The sequence below is a fragment of the Bos javanicus genome, chromosome 19 (genome assembly GCF_032452875.1).
Source record: "Bos javanicus breed banteng chromosome 19, ARS-OSU_banteng_1.0, whole genome shotgun sequence".
Classification (NCBI taxonomy): Eukaryota; Metazoa; Chordata; class Mammalia; order Artiodactyla; family Bovidae; genus Bos; species Bos javanicus.
The window spans coordinates 41,737,193-41,755,578 of NC_083886.1; the positions used below are offsets into that span (position 1 = coordinate 41,737,193).

At 52.8% G+C, this 18,386-nt stretch overlaps 1 protein-coding gene and 1 non-coding gene across 7 annotated transcripts in view; both read right to left on the reverse strand.

Annotated features, from left to right (window-relative positions):
* Nucleotides 1-18,386, reverse strand: part of MED24 (mediator complex subunit 24) — a 44,138-nt gene that overhangs the window by 568 nt on the left and 25,184 nt on the right. For 5 of the 6 annotated variants that reach the window (XM_061391684.1, XM_061391686.1, XM_061391682.1 and 2 more), the window contains 23 exons: nucleotides 13,765-13,803; nucleotides 13,341-13,414; nucleotides 12,754-12,986; nucleotides 12,555-12,611; nucleotides 10,998-11,109; nucleotides 10,719-10,869; nucleotides 10,300-10,413; nucleotides 9,786-9,833; nucleotides 9,101-9,183; nucleotides 8,708-8,794; nucleotides 8,308-8,419; nucleotides 7,689-7,831; nucleotides 7,138-7,175; nucleotides 6,618-6,700; nucleotides 6,116-6,294; nucleotides 5,892-5,991; nucleotides 5,401-5,576; nucleotides 2,644-2,908; nucleotides 2,209-2,390; nucleotides 1,952-2,042; nucleotides 1,552-1,651; nucleotides 564-644; nucleotides 149-297 (listed from right to left, as the gene is read on the reverse strand). In XM_061391684.1, the coding sequence (XP_061247668.1) occupies nucleotides 149-297; nucleotides 564-644; nucleotides 1,552-1,651; nucleotides 1,952-2,042; nucleotides 2,209-2,390; nucleotides 2,644-2,908; nucleotides 5,401-5,576; nucleotides 5,892-5,991; nucleotides 6,116-6,294; nucleotides 6,618-6,700; nucleotides 7,138-7,175; nucleotides 7,689-7,831; nucleotides 8,308-8,419; nucleotides 8,708-8,794; nucleotides 9,101-9,183; nucleotides 9,786-9,833; nucleotides 10,300-10,413; nucleotides 10,719-10,869; nucleotides 10,998-11,109; nucleotides 12,555-12,611; nucleotides 12,754-12,986; nucleotides 13,341-13,414; nucleotides 13,765-13,803 (2,697 nt within the window). The remainder of the gene's footprint in view (nucleotides 1-148; nucleotides 298-563; nucleotides 645-1,551; nucleotides 1,652-1,951; nucleotides 2,043-2,208; nucleotides 2,391-2,643; nucleotides 2,909-5,400; nucleotides 5,577-5,891; nucleotides 5,992-6,115; nucleotides 6,295-6,617; nucleotides 6,701-7,137; nucleotides 7,176-7,688; nucleotides 7,832-8,307; nucleotides 8,420-8,707; nucleotides 8,795-9,100; nucleotides 9,184-9,785; nucleotides 9,834-10,299; nucleotides 10,414-10,718; nucleotides 10,870-10,997; nucleotides 11,110-12,554; nucleotides 12,612-12,753; nucleotides 12,987-13,340; nucleotides 13,415-13,764; nucleotides 13,804-18,386) is intronic. The other variant, XM_061391687.1, reaches the window with a different exon arrangement.
* LOC133233168 (small nucleolar RNA SNORD124) lies at nucleotides 6,780-6,883 on the reverse strand. Its single transcript, XR_009731643.1, has one exon. It is a non-coding gene; the product is annotated as a small nucleolar RNA SNORD124 (small nucleolar RNA).

Genomic DNA, 18,386 nt, shown 5'->3' on the forward strand with positions numbered 1-18,386 from the left:
ACAGCTGCTGAGCCGGGCGGTGATGGGCGCGATGCCTGGGGGAACAAGCCCCTTCCCACTGGCCACTGGACCCTGAGCTCTCCTGAGACTTGCTGACCCGCTCTGAGCTGGACAGGGGCCGGCTGGGCCGGGGGCGGGGGGCACTCACGGTGGTGAAGGGCATGAACTGCAGGATGCTGCCTCGGCTGCCCTGCTCCAGGCAGTCCACACACTCTTCCATGAACCACTGCACGAACTGTGTGTGGGGGCCGGCGGTCCGAGAGCCCAGGATGGAGGAAATGAGCAGGAACAGGTTGGCTATGTGGAAAAGAGGGGGTAAGGAGAAGACTCCCATGAGAAGGGCTTGGGAAGCGGCCAGATTCTGGAAGAAGAAAGAAGTGCCAAGGGTGTCCCCAAAACGGGTACATCAAAAAGAAAAAGTACTTAAGAAAGCTGAGGGCGAGCCAGAGGACTCAATGGGGCTGGGGCACAGGAGAGCTGGCGCTCAGGGAAGATGGGCCAGAGGCGAGGAAGGGAATGAGGCAGAGGACACGAGGTTCGGGAACCGGGGTGGGAGGCCTCACCCAGAACTCGGTTCAGTGGATCTCTCATGTTGACTGTGTGGAGCTGGGAGGCTGACAGGGAGCTGCTCATGGACCGGTCGGCTGTGGGGACAAATGAGGGAGCATAGAGGAAATGGCCTCTTGTAATCAAAACCACTGTCCCAGGCGAAGCTCTCACCCCTCAGGAGTGGAGGGCCCACCCAGAGAAGGTCCTTGGGTCCAGTTACATGGGCCCCAAATACAGACACCGGCACAAGCAGATAAGAAAGAAGAACTAACGTTAGGTCAGCACCACCAGGCACCAATCTGCAGGCTGTACACAGGTGAAACCGATAAATCCTCACATCTCCGTTTTACAAAGAAGCAGAGGCTAAGATTTGCTAATTAACTAGCCAAGAGTCACTAGCCCAGTAACTAGCCAAGGGGTCTGTGCATGGCAGACCCTTCACCTTTCCTCTCCTTAAGCACACTGGTCCCCTAATCCCTTAAGGCCCCAGAGAACCCCCAGCCTCAGGAGAAACCTCTGGAAACAGGAAAAACTAAATGTCACAGAAGACCCCTTGGCAGGGAGGCATGACGACATCTAGGGAAGCAGGTGGGGGAGGGCTGTTCTCCTGACAGGAAGAGTGGGGAGCAGTCCAGCCCCAGCCCAGGCTGCTCCAGGCCTCAGGGCCCATTTCAGGGGAAGGAAGGTCAGGGCTGAGTCAAGGGCACAGTCTGTGCCTGAGGCAGTGAACTCACTGGGGCGAGGGGTGGGGAGGGGTCAGCTGTGCACCCTGGGCTGGGCTGGGATCTGGGTAGGAGAGTGCCAACCCTGAGGGAGAGATCACAGCAGCCTCCAGCGTCTCCAGGGTGCGAAACTGAGCAGCCGGAGGGGGCAGAGTGGGGCAAACGCCCACCACGCCCCCTTGGGCCAGCCAGAGGGATGCTGGGGCCAGAGCAGAGAGCCTCTCTGCAGGCGTGAGCTCCCGGAAAGGAAGCGGCCACCTGGCCCTGTCCACACACTCACTGGGACTCGAAAGGATATTTGCATCTTCCTCATTGGAGCTCAGCAGGCGCATCAGCTTCGAGGGCTGCATGTCGTCCAAGGGGAAGAGGCTGATGTAATCCTGGGGGCAGAGGAGTCACGTCACCACCTCTGCACTCCGACATCTCCCAGGATGAGGAAGGTGGCTGGAACTCAGCTAGGAGTCAAGTCCCCATAGGCCGCAGGCAGTATCTCCGGGGGGGGACCTTCCCTCTTGCCACCCTCCCACCACCCTAGGGAGAGACCCTCCCACACAGTCACCCAACACAGTGGCCCAGGGGCAGGGGCCATGCCTGGCTGCCTGTGCCCAGGAAGGTGCCTCTTAAAAGAAAGGCTCAGCATACGTATGTGGGCAAGGGAATGGGAAGGGGTGCCCTCATACCTCAATGTCTTCCCGATGTCTCTTCTTTTGGCGGGAGGATGCCTGCCCCTTGTGGGAGGAGTACGAACTCAGGGCACACCAGACGGCCAGCCTGGCAAAGGGGTCCAGGAGATGGGGGGAAAATCAAAGGGGGCTTCTGTGCCCACTGACCAGGCCCCACCCGACAGGGCTTCCCCACAGTCCAGCTTCCAGGGTGGGGCCCAGGCGGGGCGCCCAACACCAGGCTGGGGGACTGGAGGCTCCGCACGGAACCCTACTTGGCGAGAGCGGTGCCAGGGGGGTCCATGAGGCTGTGCCACTTGGAAGAGTCAGTGAGCAGGCCTGGCAGGATGTGGCCCAGCAGGACCAGGGTCACCTGCTGCATGTCCAGACAGAAGATGGAGTACAGCAGCTCCACCGCCCGCAGTGTGTACTCCTTCCGTGTCTCCTTCAACAGCTCCTGGGGGGCAGGGAGGGGGACCCAGGAGCTGAGGACCCGCAACACGGGGCAATGACATCCCACAGCTCCCTCAGAGCCCAGGAGCGCCCCAGGCGAGGACTGGCCTCTGGAGCCCAAGGAACCTTCTCGAGCCGGGATTCGCCAGGCTGGGGGGTGGGGAGCCAGACAAGCAGACCTAGCTCAGTCCCATCAGGCCTGTCTCTGGCAGTCTGAGGGTGCCTGCTCCCACGGCCCTCCCCCAGCACTCCCGTACCTTAATCAGGTTGTTGCAGAACCAGTAGACGCCACCCATGTGCAGCAGGGTGTCAAAGATGTGGATGGAGCGGCTGTCCACCCATCCCTTCTCCAGCACCTTAGCAAATATGTCCGTGAGCACCTCCTTGATGGGCCGCTTGGGGGGCAGCAGGTTCCAGTAGGGCATGGTGTCCATGCCCGTGGACGGGAACTTAATCTGCGTGGCGGTCTGCTGCAGCACGTCCGCACACATGTGCTCCAGGATGGAGCTCATGATCACCACCCTGCGGCGGAGGGGGAGAGGGCCGGCGGTGCAGGTTCAGCGGCCAGGGTGAGAGTCGGGGCAGAAACATCCAGGCCCCACTCCTCCCAGGATTAGGGTTACGGAACCACGAACCGCGGAGTCAGCCCCATTCTGTGCTGAGGGAGGGAGGGGACAAGAGGAAGTTGCAAACCCCGAGCAGACGTGACCCCGCCAGCCCTGTGCCAGCACCGAGCCTATGGAGGGTCGGTGGGGCACTTCCCTCTCAGGTCATTTCAGCAACACATTCATACTTTTTCTCTCTCAGTCTCTCCCTCCAATTTCCCCCATCTTCCAGGCCCGGGCCTGCCAATCCTCTGGCGTCAATATTGATAAATACAATCACTTCCCTCGGCTGAGGGGGATTCCCCACCCGGCCTTGGCTTCCTCCCAAAGTAAACTGTTACTTCCAGGACAGGGGCCCAAGGGCTGCCCCACAAAACTCTTCCCGGCCCTTGGTAGCTGGGCAAATATAAGTACATCCAGGAATTTCCTCATGACAGGAGTCCCTGATGGTGAATGCAGGCCTGGGCCTGAGAGCTAACCGTTCAGGGAACACTGCGTGGCTCTGGGAAAGTCACCATGACTTTCGTAGCCACTTTTCCCACCTGCAGGATGGAGCCACAGATTTCCCAGACAGCAGTGAGGGTGCTCAGAATTAATTATATCAAAGAAAACAGTCCCTGATTTGTGGGAGGAGGATGAGGAAGGAGGGCAGGAACAGAGAAGGAGGCAGGGGAAAAGACCCTCCAGATCTCATGTCAGCTGTGTTTCCATTTTTTCCCTTAAAAGACATTCTGATGGCTACCTTGTGGGTCATCACTCATAACTTAAGGTTTGGTGCAAGCCCACATTCGTAGCAGCACTAGTCACAACAGCCAAGAAGTGGAAGAAACCCACGTGTCCATCAGCTGAGCAACAGACAAGCAAAATACAACATATACATACAATGGAATGTCATCCAGCCTTAAAAAAGCAAGAAAGTCCTGACACGTGCCATGATGTGGCTGAACTTTGAGGAACATTACACAAAGTGAGATATGCCCACCACCAAAAGGTAAACAGGATATGATTCCACTTATACGGGGGATCTAAAGTAGTCAAATGCACAGAAACAGAAGCTAGGATGGTGGTTGCCAGGTGCTTGGGGAAGGACAGGAAGGGGTGGTGTATAATGGGTCCAGGGGCTGGGGAGGGACAGGAAGGGGTGGTGTTGGTCCAGGCTCAGAGTTACAAGATGAAAGCTTCTAGAGATGCTTCTCAACAACGTGAATATACGTAACACACCACTGAACCGTACCCTGGACCTGGTGGTACAGTGGAGAATCCACCCACCAGTACAGGGGACATGGGTTCGATCCTTGGGCTGGAAGATTCCACATGTCTCAGCGTAAGAAAGCCTGTGCGCCACAGCTACTGAAGCCTACAGACTCTAGGGCCTGAGAGTCACAACTGCTGAGCCCAAGCGCCCTTCATAGCCCGCACTCCGCAACGAGCGGCCACCACGATGAGAAGCCCATGCACTGCAATGAAGGGTAGTCCCAGCTCACCACAACTAGAGAAAGCCCATGTGCAGCAAAAAAGGCTCAGCAGAGTCACAAAAAAATAAAAATGAGCTGTTATCTTAAAAATGGCTAAGGTGGTAAATTTTAGATTATGTATTTTTTTTACCACAATGTTTTAAAAAAGCTTACTGGATGAGTACACAAACACACACCCCCTGAACTCAACATAGCTGAAGTTGCTAGGGAGGTTTTTCAAGTCTCTGAAAAGTCCAGGGAAGAAAAAGTCACAGAAGATGGGGGTGGGGGCAGGGTAGGGAGGCGGTGGACAGGCCCACAGCCTGTACACTATAGAGGGGCTCTACAGCTCCTAGAGAGGGACAGAGCTAAGACAAGCCCTGTTCCCACCAGCGAGTCCCCCAGCACTCAAGCTCTCTGAGGGCAGGAATCCTGGCCGTTTGGGGTTTGGACTTCGGCACACACACAGCAGATGCTGGATTATAAACACGCCCGGCACGAAGACACACACAAGCACTGCTGAGTCAGTGAGTGAAGATGTGATTGAGAACGTGAGTGAGCAGGCGAGCGGCATGTTTGGGGAGGTATGAGCAGAGGGGGAACTTCCCTGGTGGTGCAGTGGTTAAGAATGCACCTGCCAGCGCAGGGGACACGGGTTTGATCCCTAGTGTACGGGATTCCACATGTCGTGAGCGGCTAAGCCCGTGCGTGCCACAGGAGACGCCACCGCGGTGAGAAGCCCTCACACCGTAACTAGAGAGTGTGCCTGCTCGCCGCCACTAGAGAAAGCCCGTGCGCCGCAACGAAGACCCAATTTATTTAGTGTAGCCTAAATCAATAAAGAAATGATTTTTCAAAAGAGGGAGAGAAAAGAGGAGGAAGAGTGGTTACTGGAGGGGCTGACTTCTCACAACAGACCTGCAGAGTTCAAGAAGGGACGGCATGGGCCACTGACCTCTCATTGTAGAACTGCAGGGTGTTCTCGCTGTACAGCGGCCCTGCCAGCTGGCGGATCATCTGCAGCGACTTCTCACGCTCGTCCAGTCCCAGCATCCGCACGTGGGCCACGAGCCAAGCCACAGCGCACACGGCCAGACTGCATACCTTCCCCTTGATATTATCTGTGATTTTCTGGGCGAGGGAAAAAGAGTGACTGGGGCCTCTCGCCCCGTCCCTGGCCATCACTTGAGGCCATCCCCAGCCTCCGTGAGCAACTCAGCAGAGCAGTGGGGTCTGGGGCCACGTCCACGCCTCTTTTCACCACAACTTTGATTTCCCTAAAGTCACCTGGTGAGAGGGGGTAGCTACGACTATGACTACAGGGGAGGCCAATGCCCACACACACGGGCTCCTGGAGGAAGGGTCGTTTTGTTTTTATGAAATGTAAACTATTAAAGACTGGCTGTGCCTTAGGGAAGAGGGAAGGCTGCTGAAAAGGGGGGCTACCTGGATGGACTCAAAGGCCAGCACCCCATTCTCCCAGGCGTTGAGGATTTCCAGGATGGCCGCTGAAATGTTGAGACAGGCTTCGTGCCACTTCATCTGCCTACACGGGGGTGGGGGCAGGAGAAAACATCACCACAGGGCGGGGGGCGGGCGTGGGCTGGGCTGAGGGAGGGGTCCAAGCCTGCCCCCACCACCACCCAGGGAGCAGGCGCCCAGCCACTGACACGAGCTTTATCTCTGAGGAGTTGTTGAGCAGAGCCACCAGGGACTCCACTTTGGTGGAGTCGGGCCGGAAGCAAGGGTGATCGGGGTTCAGGATTTTGCCCTCCTCGGGCATGCATGTCTGCATCCAGGTCTCAAAGAAGAACACCTCCCCTCCTGTATTCGACTCGGACAGGATCACCTGAGAAAGGGGTGGGGGCGCAGCAGCCTGGACCTTGTGTCCTGCCCACTGGTCTCCCCTTCCCAGCCTGAAGAACTGGAGACTAACTGGTCTAAGGGAGAAAGACAGGGGCTCTGCTGCCACCTGGTGGTGCGTGTGGCACTCAGGACACGACAAGGGAGCATCTACTGACTCGGGGTGCTGGCACCTGATTTTCTGCCACCAGAACTAACTGGCCTGGGACACAGACAGGGGGCAGGGGTGAGGTGTGAAAAGTTATTGGTTGTTTATGTTTCCTTTGTATCCACTTGGTGCCCCAATCCTGACCACTCCCCCTCACTCACCTCTGAGCCATAGGTTTGGGCCACGTGGCACAGCATGAGGAAGGAGATGTCAAAGAGCAAGGCTCGAACTGAGGCCGCCTTGGCTGTGAAGGATGAGAAGGCTGACCCCGCGGCCTCAGGCACGGGCCCGAAGGCCTTGGCTGGGTTGCCAGGGGCTCAGGAACTACTTCAAGGAAGGTCAGGGAACGAGTGGCTCCTTCAAAGCTCTGAGGCTCAGAATCCTTTTCTTGAGTTTCAATTGGAACATCATCCCTTCCTTGGAACCAAAGACTCCTAAACCCTCCTTCCCCCACGACACCTGACCAAATCATTATGCTGATGGAGAGAGATAGATGGTGGTCTGGGAAGAATGCTTTTCCCAGCATGACCCTCTTTTGAGGCTCCCCAAAAGCTCCAGTCATCCCCAGGGGAGCACACAGCCTCCCCAGGATGAGCAAAGGCATCCTCTTCCTCCCCTGTTCTCTCCCCCTGCATCCCTTCTTCAGCGCCCCCGGGTCTGCAGTGTGCAGAGCTGACTTACTGCTCTCTTCGCTGCGGTGTGTCGTGAATTCGTTCAAACTGTGGAAGGAATGGAGACAGGTGGCATCAACCAGGGTGAGGGCTGAGGAGAGGCTAGGGTCGGGGGCTCTGCCCACTCAGAGGCGATCACTGGAGTCTGAATTGTGGGTTCAACTTAAAAGGAACACCACTGCTACAGAGACAAGAACTCTTTCTATTTTTAAAAGATTCCAAGCCCTAGAGCACTGCTTGCTGAATGGAGCCATGTTCTATACATCAAATTCCAGGTCAATCCAAAAGGTCAGCAGAATGTGAGAGCTCCTTATTATTAAGTGGGTATGAAAGGAATCTCTCCCCATCACTGTTCAACACCTCAACGCCTCACGAAACACCTCCTCTGCACCAGCCTTGGCTGAAAAGCAAAACACTCTTCACTTCAGAAAACCATCCCTTCCCCAGTCTCCGGCTAGGATGCTCTGCCCTGGCATCTCTGGGGAGACCTTGCCCTTCTTCTGCCCTCTCCTCCTTCGGACATGCCTCCCAGACCCTGGTCAGGGGCTCGACCTTCCTTACTTGATGAATTTCCGGGCGAAAGACTTCAGCTTTCCAGTGGCAGCGGCAGCAGCCAGCAGCAAGTCCAGGCTCTTCCCAGAAAGCATGTGGCCCAGGACACCCAGCAGCCCCTCCGGGGACTTGGAGTGGTCTGCATCCATCGTCTGGGGACGAGACAGGACACTGGTCCTGGAGAACACTGAACTTCCCAGATGCAGCCTAGCCGCAGATTCTTTCTCTGCCTGTCTCCATTCTATGGGAGACCACGACCTGCAATTTACCCTACCACCGACTCCAAGCTGGAAATCTGTTCCTTGAATCCTCTGCTCTCAGATCCACCCTTCTCAACTAGACTGGGGTGAGGGCAGTGGGGTCAGTGTGAGCCAGACTGGGGTCTCTCTGCTGGGAGACTCGGCACTGTTTACACATAAGCAAGCAAAGCAGCCACCACAGCGCCAGGCTGACTGGCGATGCTCAACACACACTCGTTTCCAGGACACTTCCCTCACCTTCCCCCTTTCTCAGCTTCCAAAGAAAATAGAAGAGAGAGAGCTCTGGGGCCTGCTTACTCATCTGGCAGTAGAGGGAACCTGGAAAGAGGGAAGGGCTGACCCTGGTGGCCAGGGATGGGCGAGCTCACTTTCAGGATGTTGGTGACTGTGGGCTCCGCGCGGAGGATCAGCCCGGGGTTGGGCTGGATGTTGGCATTTTCATCTGACTTCAGCTGAGGGGCGTGCTCCCGATCTGCTTTGCTGTAGCCAGGACCAGTTGGTCCGGAGAAGGTAAGAGGAACAGAGATGAATTCCTGACACATACCCTAGTCCAGTCCAGAAGCAAAGGAGGATGAGAGTTAAAACCCTAACAGTGCAAAACCCTGGTCTGCAGAAATCAGTGTCTCTTGTCCCTGGCAACCCTTGGCATGGTTCCTGTCACGCACACTCAAACTCTAGACCGGAGAGAAAAGGCACCCAGCGGCCCAGGCTGGACACGAGGCGGGTGGTCAAGGGGCCCTTGGGCCAGCCCAGGGAGTTCCCACTTACCGCTTGGCCATGAGGTTGTTCATACTGGCCTCAGACAGAAGGCCCTGCTTGCTACATTCTTGCAGTAGGAAATTTGTACAGTCACAGCTGTGAGGGAAAAAAACGATGGGGGATGGGATACAACATCCCTGGGGCATGCTGCAGGGATTACTGGGCAGCGGGGCTGGGAAATGAGGCCCTGCCAGACATCCTCCTTTGTTTAGGAGGAAGAACACTGTGAGCGCCTGAGGGAAGGCAGAGGGGCTCGGGCACTCAGCAACCATGGAGTGGCTGCCTCCTGCCCCTGCCAAGGGGAGCGAACAAGCAGACGGTCCCCTGGCACTGACGGGCACAAAGGGCAGGGGGAGAGCCAGAACTCCTTCCAGTAGAGCCAGGCGAGCGGGGGCCTCGTACTTGCAGCGCTGGTCGGCTTTGTCCAGCAACGGTGTGAGCTTCAGCAGGAACTCGAAAGCTGTATTGACATCCTCAGTGAAGTCCTGCCAGAGTCAAGTAAAGCCAGAGATTGCCACCTGGCTTCCAGGCCCTCCGTTCCGCCCACGGCCTGCACTGTAGGCTCACAAGGACACACTGCTGGGTACAGTAGCCAACAAGTCGGCTGTGGCCACCACGGCTTCCAGCGACCGCACGGGAATAGTATGGGGCGTCAGTGTCCTGCACCCTGGCCCTGGGACTCCGGCCCTGGGCATCTCGGGCACCCTCGCCTCCAGCGCGGCCTGGCTGCCTTCTGTGCGTGGATGCACAGAAGCTCAGGGAAGGCCCCGCCTCCAGCCCGCCTCCTCACAAGAACGTACTGCTGCCCAGCTCGGGCCCTGCGACCCTTCCCTGGCCCTTTTCTCAGAGCAGAACCAAGGATTCACCTGTTCCCATGCCCACTCCCCATCTCTTCTTTTTTATTTGATTGCGCCAGGTCTTACATGCAGCACATGGGATCTTTAGTGGTGCATGCAAACTCTTAGTTACAGCACATGGGATCTAGTTCCCTGACTGGGGACTGAACCCGGGCCCCCTGCATTGGAAGTGTGGAATCTCACCTGCTGGACAACCAGGGAAGTTCCACCATCTCATTTCTTTAACTCACCTTGTCCCCATGGGAGTATTTCTTCAACTTCACCAAAACCTGTGGAATCTGGAGGGTGAGGCGGGAGAAAAACAGGAAGCTGAATCTCCTCTCTCTCTCACCCAGAACGAAAGGCACACTCCCTCAGTCCCCCTGCTCTGGGTGGAGACAAGGCCGCTCCTGCCCTGGGAGTGACAGCATTCTAAGAGCCAGATCAGACATGCCAGCGCTCAGCCTCAGAGCTTGGGAGCCTCGCTTCCATGGCTCAATGAGGAAGTGCCCTTTGTGAGAGTGGGCTCCCAGAGCTGCCCCACGCCAACCTGGCTGAGGACTGCTCTCATGGCACCTGTGTGCCAAGACACAGAAGAGGCCTGCGAAGCGGGCAGAAGAGCCTTGGGGCTTTTGGATAATGGGGACCTGGCAAACTAGGGATGAAGCTGGAGGGGAGAAACCTGGGGCAAAGGTCCAGGGGGTTGCCGACCCTCCTGAGAACCATCCCAACACTGGCTCTCTGTGGCTCCCATAGCCCAGGTACCTTGAGGAAGGTGAAAGCTGTCCACTTGAGCTCCCCTGTGCCCTCAGGAGACTCGATGAGCCCCACAAAGCAGGCTTTCCAGATCTCCAGAACGAACAACGGGGTGGGGATATGCTGTGGGAAGACCCAAGGGTGAGGAAGAAGAGGGTGCCCATCCCACTCCAGTCTCCTGACCCTTGGGGATCCGGCAGGTCAGAGCCAGGCAGCATAGACACCTCCCTGACTCCTGAGCGAGAGCCAGGGACAGCAGGTGAAATGGTAGAGCCATTCCACCGGACAGAACCACCACGATGGGGATCCATGATCTGCCACAAAGCAGGAGAAACCCTGTATCTCCCAGGGAAGACCAGAAGACTCCTCCCTCCTGCCTGCCATGGCCAGCTCGCTGTGGGGACAGAGAACCCACCCCGGCCTCCCACCTGCATGCGTTTCACCATCATCAGCTGCTCCACCAGGGGCTGCGTCTCGCCGGTCAAGTTCATGGTGCCCTCGAGCAGGACCACCGCGTGGACTGTGGGGAAGCCAGTCTTGTGCAGCTGCTCAGAGTGCACGGACAGCATGGTGGGGATGCTGAGGGGACAGAGTGCAGGGGGCAAGGCGGTGAGGGCAGAGGGGTGGGGGCCAGGGGCCACGTCTGCCCTCCCACCCCAAAGGCCTTCCCTCCCTCCCTTCCCCAGGGTCACCTCAAGCACGGGTACCTCCTAATGAGCGTGCCACACTGCTCAGCCTGGCTCCGGAGCTGGTGGTTGCTGAGATTGGCCAGGATCTCTCCAAGCTTCAAAAGACAATGCTCGATGGCCGTCCAGGAGGCTGGCAGAAAGAAGGAAATGCGGAGGAGGATGGGAAGCTGAGGAGAGGGAGAGACTGGCCCCAAACCCCAGGGCCCACAGAACCACATGGGGAGGCTTCCCCTAAGGATGGCATGGAGGCTGGGGACCTGAGGGCAGCATGCACTGTTTCCAGAAGGGGGGTGAGCACTAATGATGAAACCACTAGAAACGATTCCCAGAGGCCCGACTTCTAGGGGTCACCCGCAGCTGACTTCAGAGACTAGGCACGACAGAACACAGGCAGTGACGGAGAGAGGCCCAGTGGGCTTGGAGTCCAGTGGCCAGAACAAGAAGGTGACCCTGAGTCATTTCAAGAGCGGGCCAGCCTTGCAAGTGGCTACTGCTCTCCACCCCAGTCAAGCTGGAGTCCTAAACAGCCTCTGTGTTCAGCCGCTCCCTATCTGGGCCTTTGCTCTCGCTGGGCCCCTCCGAAAAGCCCCTCCACTCACCTCTGCCTCTCACACTCTCACTATCCTTTAAGTCACTGTTCGCCCCAGCTCCTTTAACAACTTACCCAACTGGTCCAACCCACTGATCTACTCCTAAATGCCTGAACTCATGGTCTACACTGTATGGTTTAGCACTTAATTGTAAGTCATTTATCCTAGTTAACACTTCCAGAAGGTCAAATGATGAATAATGGCACCAACTAGCCCATTAACCTCCATGTAGCATAGCGGGGGAAAAAAAGAAGAAAAAGATAAGACCTGAGAGCCAATAAAATTAAGTCAAAAATTCATTCATTTTTCAGCCAGTAAACATTCATCAAGTGCTCAAGATAGATAAGAAACCGTCCACAGAGCCCATTTTTTCATAGTGATCATCTTTCTGGACTTCTCACAGGCAATAAACCGTATTTTCAGAAGTGATAAATACACGAATCCTAGAACTAGTTCTACAACCAGGTCCTAAAGATCTACCTGGGTGTAACCCATTCCAGCACTCTCATTACAAAGAACAAGAGTTCCTTCCGTGATCCCAAGCCTCATCAGCAAGACTGTGGTCTCTGGGCCCCATGTCCAGCAATACCCGTCTTCCCTCCCACCAGGTGATCTATCTGATCCCCAGGCTCTAGAGGGTTCCAGGGTTTAATATCTGCACTTGAGTTGAGAGGCAAATGGCACAACAGGCCCGACAGCAGACCGGTACTGCATTTAAAGGGATCTTTTTGGCAACACTCAAACACAAACGTCATTTGCTTTCAGAGGATGAGTACAAACACATGGAGACAAACACAAGGATGGATGGTGTGCTTGTCTTGTCTGCTCATTTTTTCCCATGTATACTAGACACTAACCTTGCTCCCCACTAGCAGGTAGGCTCGTTGAGGGCAGGGACCCTGCCACATGCTCCTTTGGTAGCCCCCCACCCCCCACCCCCAGCACCTGGCACAGTGCTGGGCATACAATAATGCTCAGTAAATACCTGTTGGTTGATTGGCTCGGGTGCCACCCTGCCCAAGTCCCTGGGATGTATGCAATGCTTATGGGGAGAAAAAAAAGGAAGTGGGATGATTTCAGATCCTCCTGGAAAAAAGTGGGATGGCATCCTGCCTCTCCCCTCTCAATTAAAGACCCGGCTATGGGAGTGATGGTGGGTGGGGCTCAAGGAACCAGGGACATACAGGCCTCCTCCAGTTTGGCGATATGGAGCAGGGCCCGGTTCTTGGTGCTGCTGAGAGTCTTCTCCAAGCGTTGCAGGCACATAGCAAGCTGCTTCTCTCCGGCCGCTGGGGTGCCAGCCTCCAGCCCCTCCCGGAGCCGCTCTGCAGAGGCTGCAGTACAGCGCAGCAGCCAGTGGAGGGCGCTGAGCAGGGCCCGACACAGCCCGATGCACTCCTCCGCTTTGCCGTGACAGCTACCAGGAAAGGATGCAAAATCTGTCTCCGCTCCAAAGGCTGAAATCCGACCCACACCCATGTTCCCCAGAGTGCCTGGCCCTCCCTTACTAGGGAAGAGACTTGGGAAGCTAGCAAAGTCCTGGGGAAGACTGCCCTGCCACTGGATAAGATTTCAAATGAGCTACTCCAAATAGAGCAGAGGCATTAGCCCTGAGAGTAAGTAGAAAAAGATGGGGATGGGTGGGTGCAGAAGAACAAGCGGGGGACAAGTGTGGGAACCCACAGAGATGGTTTGAGCCTGCATGCCAGGAGCTTCTCCTTTACACTCAGATAATGCTGGAAGGTTGCAAGCCCCTCACTCCTGCTGTTACCTCAGTCGGTCACAAAACATGTCCATGATATCCAACAAAGCCTGGACACACAGGTCTCGGGAAAAGTCATCGAACTGTGGAGAGAACAGAGGCAATGTGATAGAGTGTCCCGGTCACCCCACCTCCCTGTCTCCCACATGAGGCAGCTGGCACCTTCAGGAGCCCTGCTCATCTTTCCTCCAACCCCAAGATTTACACTCGACATCCTTTCAGTGTTGGAAATTGGCTCCTAGTTGCCAGCCCCCACTTGCCATGATCCCCCACTCTCTAATGGGAGGCGGCTATGCCAGCCAGAGGTACGTGTGCTCACGGTCCAGGCCCAGAGGTCACGTGATCAGAGCAGCCAAGGAGGTGAGGCCCCGTATGCCACCACCGTCTCTCTGACCCCTGCCCCCACCCAGGCTGTGAGTGGCTGTGGTCGTACCTTGCTGATAGCTGTGAGAACGGAGGAGTAGGACACCATCTGGAGGGAAAGAAGAAAGATAAAGTTCAAACAACTGGTGTGTGCAATCGAGAGGAAAAAACATTGACACTTAAAGTTGCTGCAGCTATCTGAAAATCTCAACCCCTTCAAGAGGCCTTCCACAAGCCCCAAAGACAGGCAGTAACACCAGGCACTGCCCATCCCTGCTTCTGTCAAACTCACTGTGACTGACAGCACCAGCATAAATGGGGGGATCGTTTGGGGGATTCAAAGGGGCCGTGTTTCATGCCCACCTGCCACTCACTGTTCACCACACAGTTCAAGGTCTGATTGCTGGTGGGCAGAAGAATGGAAACACGTGAGGTCATGATACTGCTATAACTCCTACCAAGAGTGATTTTATTTGGACAAGAACTGGAGACATACAAACTGTTCCCTCAATGAACAGGTAGCATTTACACTTTGAAACTCGTAGTGAACTTCATTATACACACTCATTCTCTAGGATGCCTCTGGGACATCACCCAAAGCTGAAACCCTCCCTCCAGTGCTCTAAGCAATCCCCTTAGACCCGTCATGACACCGTGGACACCTGCTGCCCCGCCAAACTAGAAGCTCCTTGAAGACAGTCTACATGTCTTCATTCTACAATGTCTGCAGAATGAATACGTAAAAATACACTCTCAGAGCAATATTTCCCAAAGTAGCTTCCAAAGCTGCACTGTCCAATAGGGGAGCTACCAGCCAGCCACACATGGCTGTTTAAATTAGTTAAATAACATTACAGATGCAATTCCTTAGTCATACTAGCCTCATTTCAGGTGCTCATCAGCCACAAGGGGCTAGTGGCTACTGTACTGAACAGTGCAGATATAGAACATTTTTTTTAGTATTTTTATTTATTTATTTGGCTGCACTCGGTAGAATATTTTTATCATTGTAGAAAGTTCTACTGGGAGATGTTGCTCCAAAGGGTCCTCAAGATGTTAAGAAATTTTATACATGTACACACATACACAGAGCTTGTGTGTAATATGAGTTTGAGAAACTCTGAAATAAACACACAAAGAGCTATCTTTAAATAAAGTAAAGGGTTCTTTCAGTAAAGAGCTTTCTTTAGGACTCCTCTTACCCATTAGTGTAACTTGTACACAATGAAAATCTCTAAGATCACTGGAGGTGAGGCAAGCAATACTTTTCCAACTTATTTGACCAAGGAATCTCATTTAACATAACTGCAAGGCTTGTTTTGCAAAATGCCACCTGAACAGTGAGCTCCCTGAGAATAGAAACAGTGTTAAATTTATGTTTCGCCGGAACTTAGCCCAAGGACTATCACATAGTAGGTCCTCAGGAAGTTTTTATTGCTTTTGATTGATGAATTCTAGTAACTAGCATTCTAAAAAAACTTTCACCTTAACACAATTTTCTATTAGTAAAACCTATTTATCACCATTATAAGATCGGAGACATAGTTCAAAAGAAATAATCTGGCCTGAATGAAACCAAACTTTACCGATAGCTTTTAAGTTGTCGTATTTTTAAAAAAATAATTATAGCATGCTGATCAAATATGAATAAGACTACAGAAAATAGTTCCAACTCTACACTCAAAATCAGTGGCAAAATATATCAAAATAAAAAGCAGAATACAATGATAGAAACTGTCAGGCTAATCACCTGCCTCATAGAAGAAGAGAAATTTCCAAAGATTTAAAAGAAAGCTAAGTCACCCTCAGTGACTCAGTATGGTGAATTTTACATGCTTGGCAATGCCTTGCATGTATAATTTCTCCATCACGTGAACAGGCTGCTCCCTGTTCAGACATTTTTTAACCAGTGTTCTTGGATAAAGAGGAGCAAAACACACAGAAGACTTTAGCACACAAATCGGTGTTTAGTGCCACTCTCAGCGGGTCATGCCGTGAAGCACAGTTGGTGTCTGACGGTGGCCAGAGAGTTGGGAGCCTGCCTGGGCAGGATGACTGTAACGTTCCAGGCGAGCGTGTGTTTATTTATAACTGATGTCCCCATAGCAAGAGCTTGGCAGTGAGCTGAACCTTGCTGGATACCGACCTGAAGGGGGAGCTGGACATTCCCACTGGAAACTGACCCCAAACTACAAGAGGAAACTCCCAAATCTGTACGTTTAAGGGATGCCATCAGTTACTATGAATTTATGGTCTCCAAATTGAGAATTCTGTTTGGTCAATTTCTGCTAACAGTATCAAGACAGCCCTGCTACTTCAGAGACCTAAAAATACTTTCCACATGGTGAACTGTTTTTCACAGCAGGACTTATAACCTATCCCAGTCCTAATATATCTATCAACACAGAAGCTCTAACCTACCACCAGCCCCCGAGGCTGGAGCCCATCTACAAGGCCCAGAGCACACCTGGCCAGCCCAGAGGGACCCTGCAGCTGCTCTCTAATCCCCTCTCTCTTCTTCATATTCAACGCCCTCAACTGCTCCTAAGTGCCCTCTACATGCATAGATAGCACTGGACCAAAGAGCCTCTTGACTCTGAGGGGAGAAAAATTACTAATTTTGCACTGCACTTTGTAAGTCAGGGAGGTCTTTCAAATATATTTATTTCTCGCTCACTGGCACTTCAGCCTCCACCCTCTCTTGCCTTTCCCATCAGTTTACATATCTCAAGATTCTTCTATTTTTACAAGAACCTCCTGCAGACCATATACTTCCAATTAACCACCACGCTCTCTTCAGTTATAAGGGTTCTCTACCCTTCACCTCCCCAGCTTCCGTTCTCAATGTGACCCACTCCAATCACTTCTGTCCTCACCACCACTGCGTGAATCTCTCATTAAGCTCATCAACAAACTTGTTGTCAAACCCCATAGATACTTCTCAGTTCTGATCTCACTGACCTCTCAGCAGCATCTCACACCAGGAAACACCTCCTCATCCTTCCGCCCTCCCCTCCCTGGGCTTTTCTTTTTCTCTTTTTCCTTGGCCACGCTACACAGCATGTGGGATCTCAGTTCCCCGACTAGGGATCGAACCTGCGCCCCCTGAAATGGAAGCTCAGAATCTTAACCACTGGACCACCTGGGAAGTCCTCCTGGGCTTTTCTTAATATCACACCTTCTTGCTTTCCTTCTTTCCTCACTGGTCCCTTCTTTGCAGATTCCTATGAGGAATTATTTTCCTATGTATGTTCCTGAAATGTGACTAGTTCCTTAGAAATATGGCTTGGGTCACTTCTTTGTTCCCTCTGCATGCTCTTTCTGGGTAAATCTCATCCATGCCCACAGCTTCCACTGTCACCTGTGGCTGACAACTCCTAAACTGCCACTCCAGCAGCCACCTCTCCTTTTGCGTCTCCAACATTGACGTTCAATGAGTGTCTACTCTTGGACAACCCACACAGGCACCTTCCATGAAATGAGGCCAGAATCAAATAAGGCATCTCCACCCTCACCGGCAACCAAACCCTGACAACGGTCCTGCTCTTCTCCCACTGTCTTCTGAGATCCCATCAGCCATCTCATATCCGAATCAGAAACTGAGACACTAACCTTCACTTCTTCCTCTCCTGCACACCCTTCATCCAATTAATCACCAAATCCTCTTAGTACCATTTCCTAAAGTGTTCCTGAATTCATCTGTTTTTTTTTTTCTGCTGCCACTTCTCAAGTTTAAGCCAGTATCATCTTTTACCTAAATCACTGCAACAGCAGAAATCAGGGGCTAGAAAATGACAGCTTGCAAGCTAAATCCGGTTCATCACCTTTTTTTGGTAAATAAAGTTATGTCAGGGCACAGCCTCATCCATTTATTTATATGTCACCAGTATGTGCTTCTGAGCAATAAGGATAGAACAGTGGTAACAGAGACCATACGGCCAGCTAAGCTGAACGTATTTACTATCTGGTCCTTTACAGAAAAAAAAAAAAAAGCCACACTAAACTGTCTCGCTGCCTTCTGTCTTACCTCCCTCCAACTCATTCTTCAAACTACAACTGGAGTGATCTTTCCAAAATTAACCTACGAATTCCCCAAATTCACAAAGTTGAGGAAACTCCAATCAAAATGCAATAGGCTTTTTTAAGAATTTAACTTGATTCTAAAATCTGACTGGAAAAGAAAAATGCCTGAAAACAGCCAAGAAATTTTTGAAAAATAAAACAACTAAGGGAACACTTGCTTAACAAGCATCAAAAATGCTTCAAAGGTATAGTAATTAAAATAGTAAAGCAACAGTCCAAGAAAAGACAAATATGTTAATGAAATATACTAGAATGTCAAGAGATAGACTCTCGTCTATCAGAGAATTTAAGATATAAAAAAGAATGGGTTATTCAATTAAGGCAGTTAAGCTAATTGTCTATCTATTCAGAAAAATAAATAAATTTGGATCTCTTTCTCATATCAGAATAAATTCTAAATGGGTTAAACAAAGTGAAGTCATGGCAGAAATTAAAGATTATATTTTGATCCTTGGAGTAGGGAAGCCCTTATGAAAGACAAAAGTCATATAGAGGGAAAAAGGCAATTAAATCTGAAAACAAATACATTTTTAAAATTCTAGGGAACTCCCTGGTGGTCCAGTGGTTAGGACTCTCCACTTTCACTGCCAAGGGCCTGGGTTTAACTCC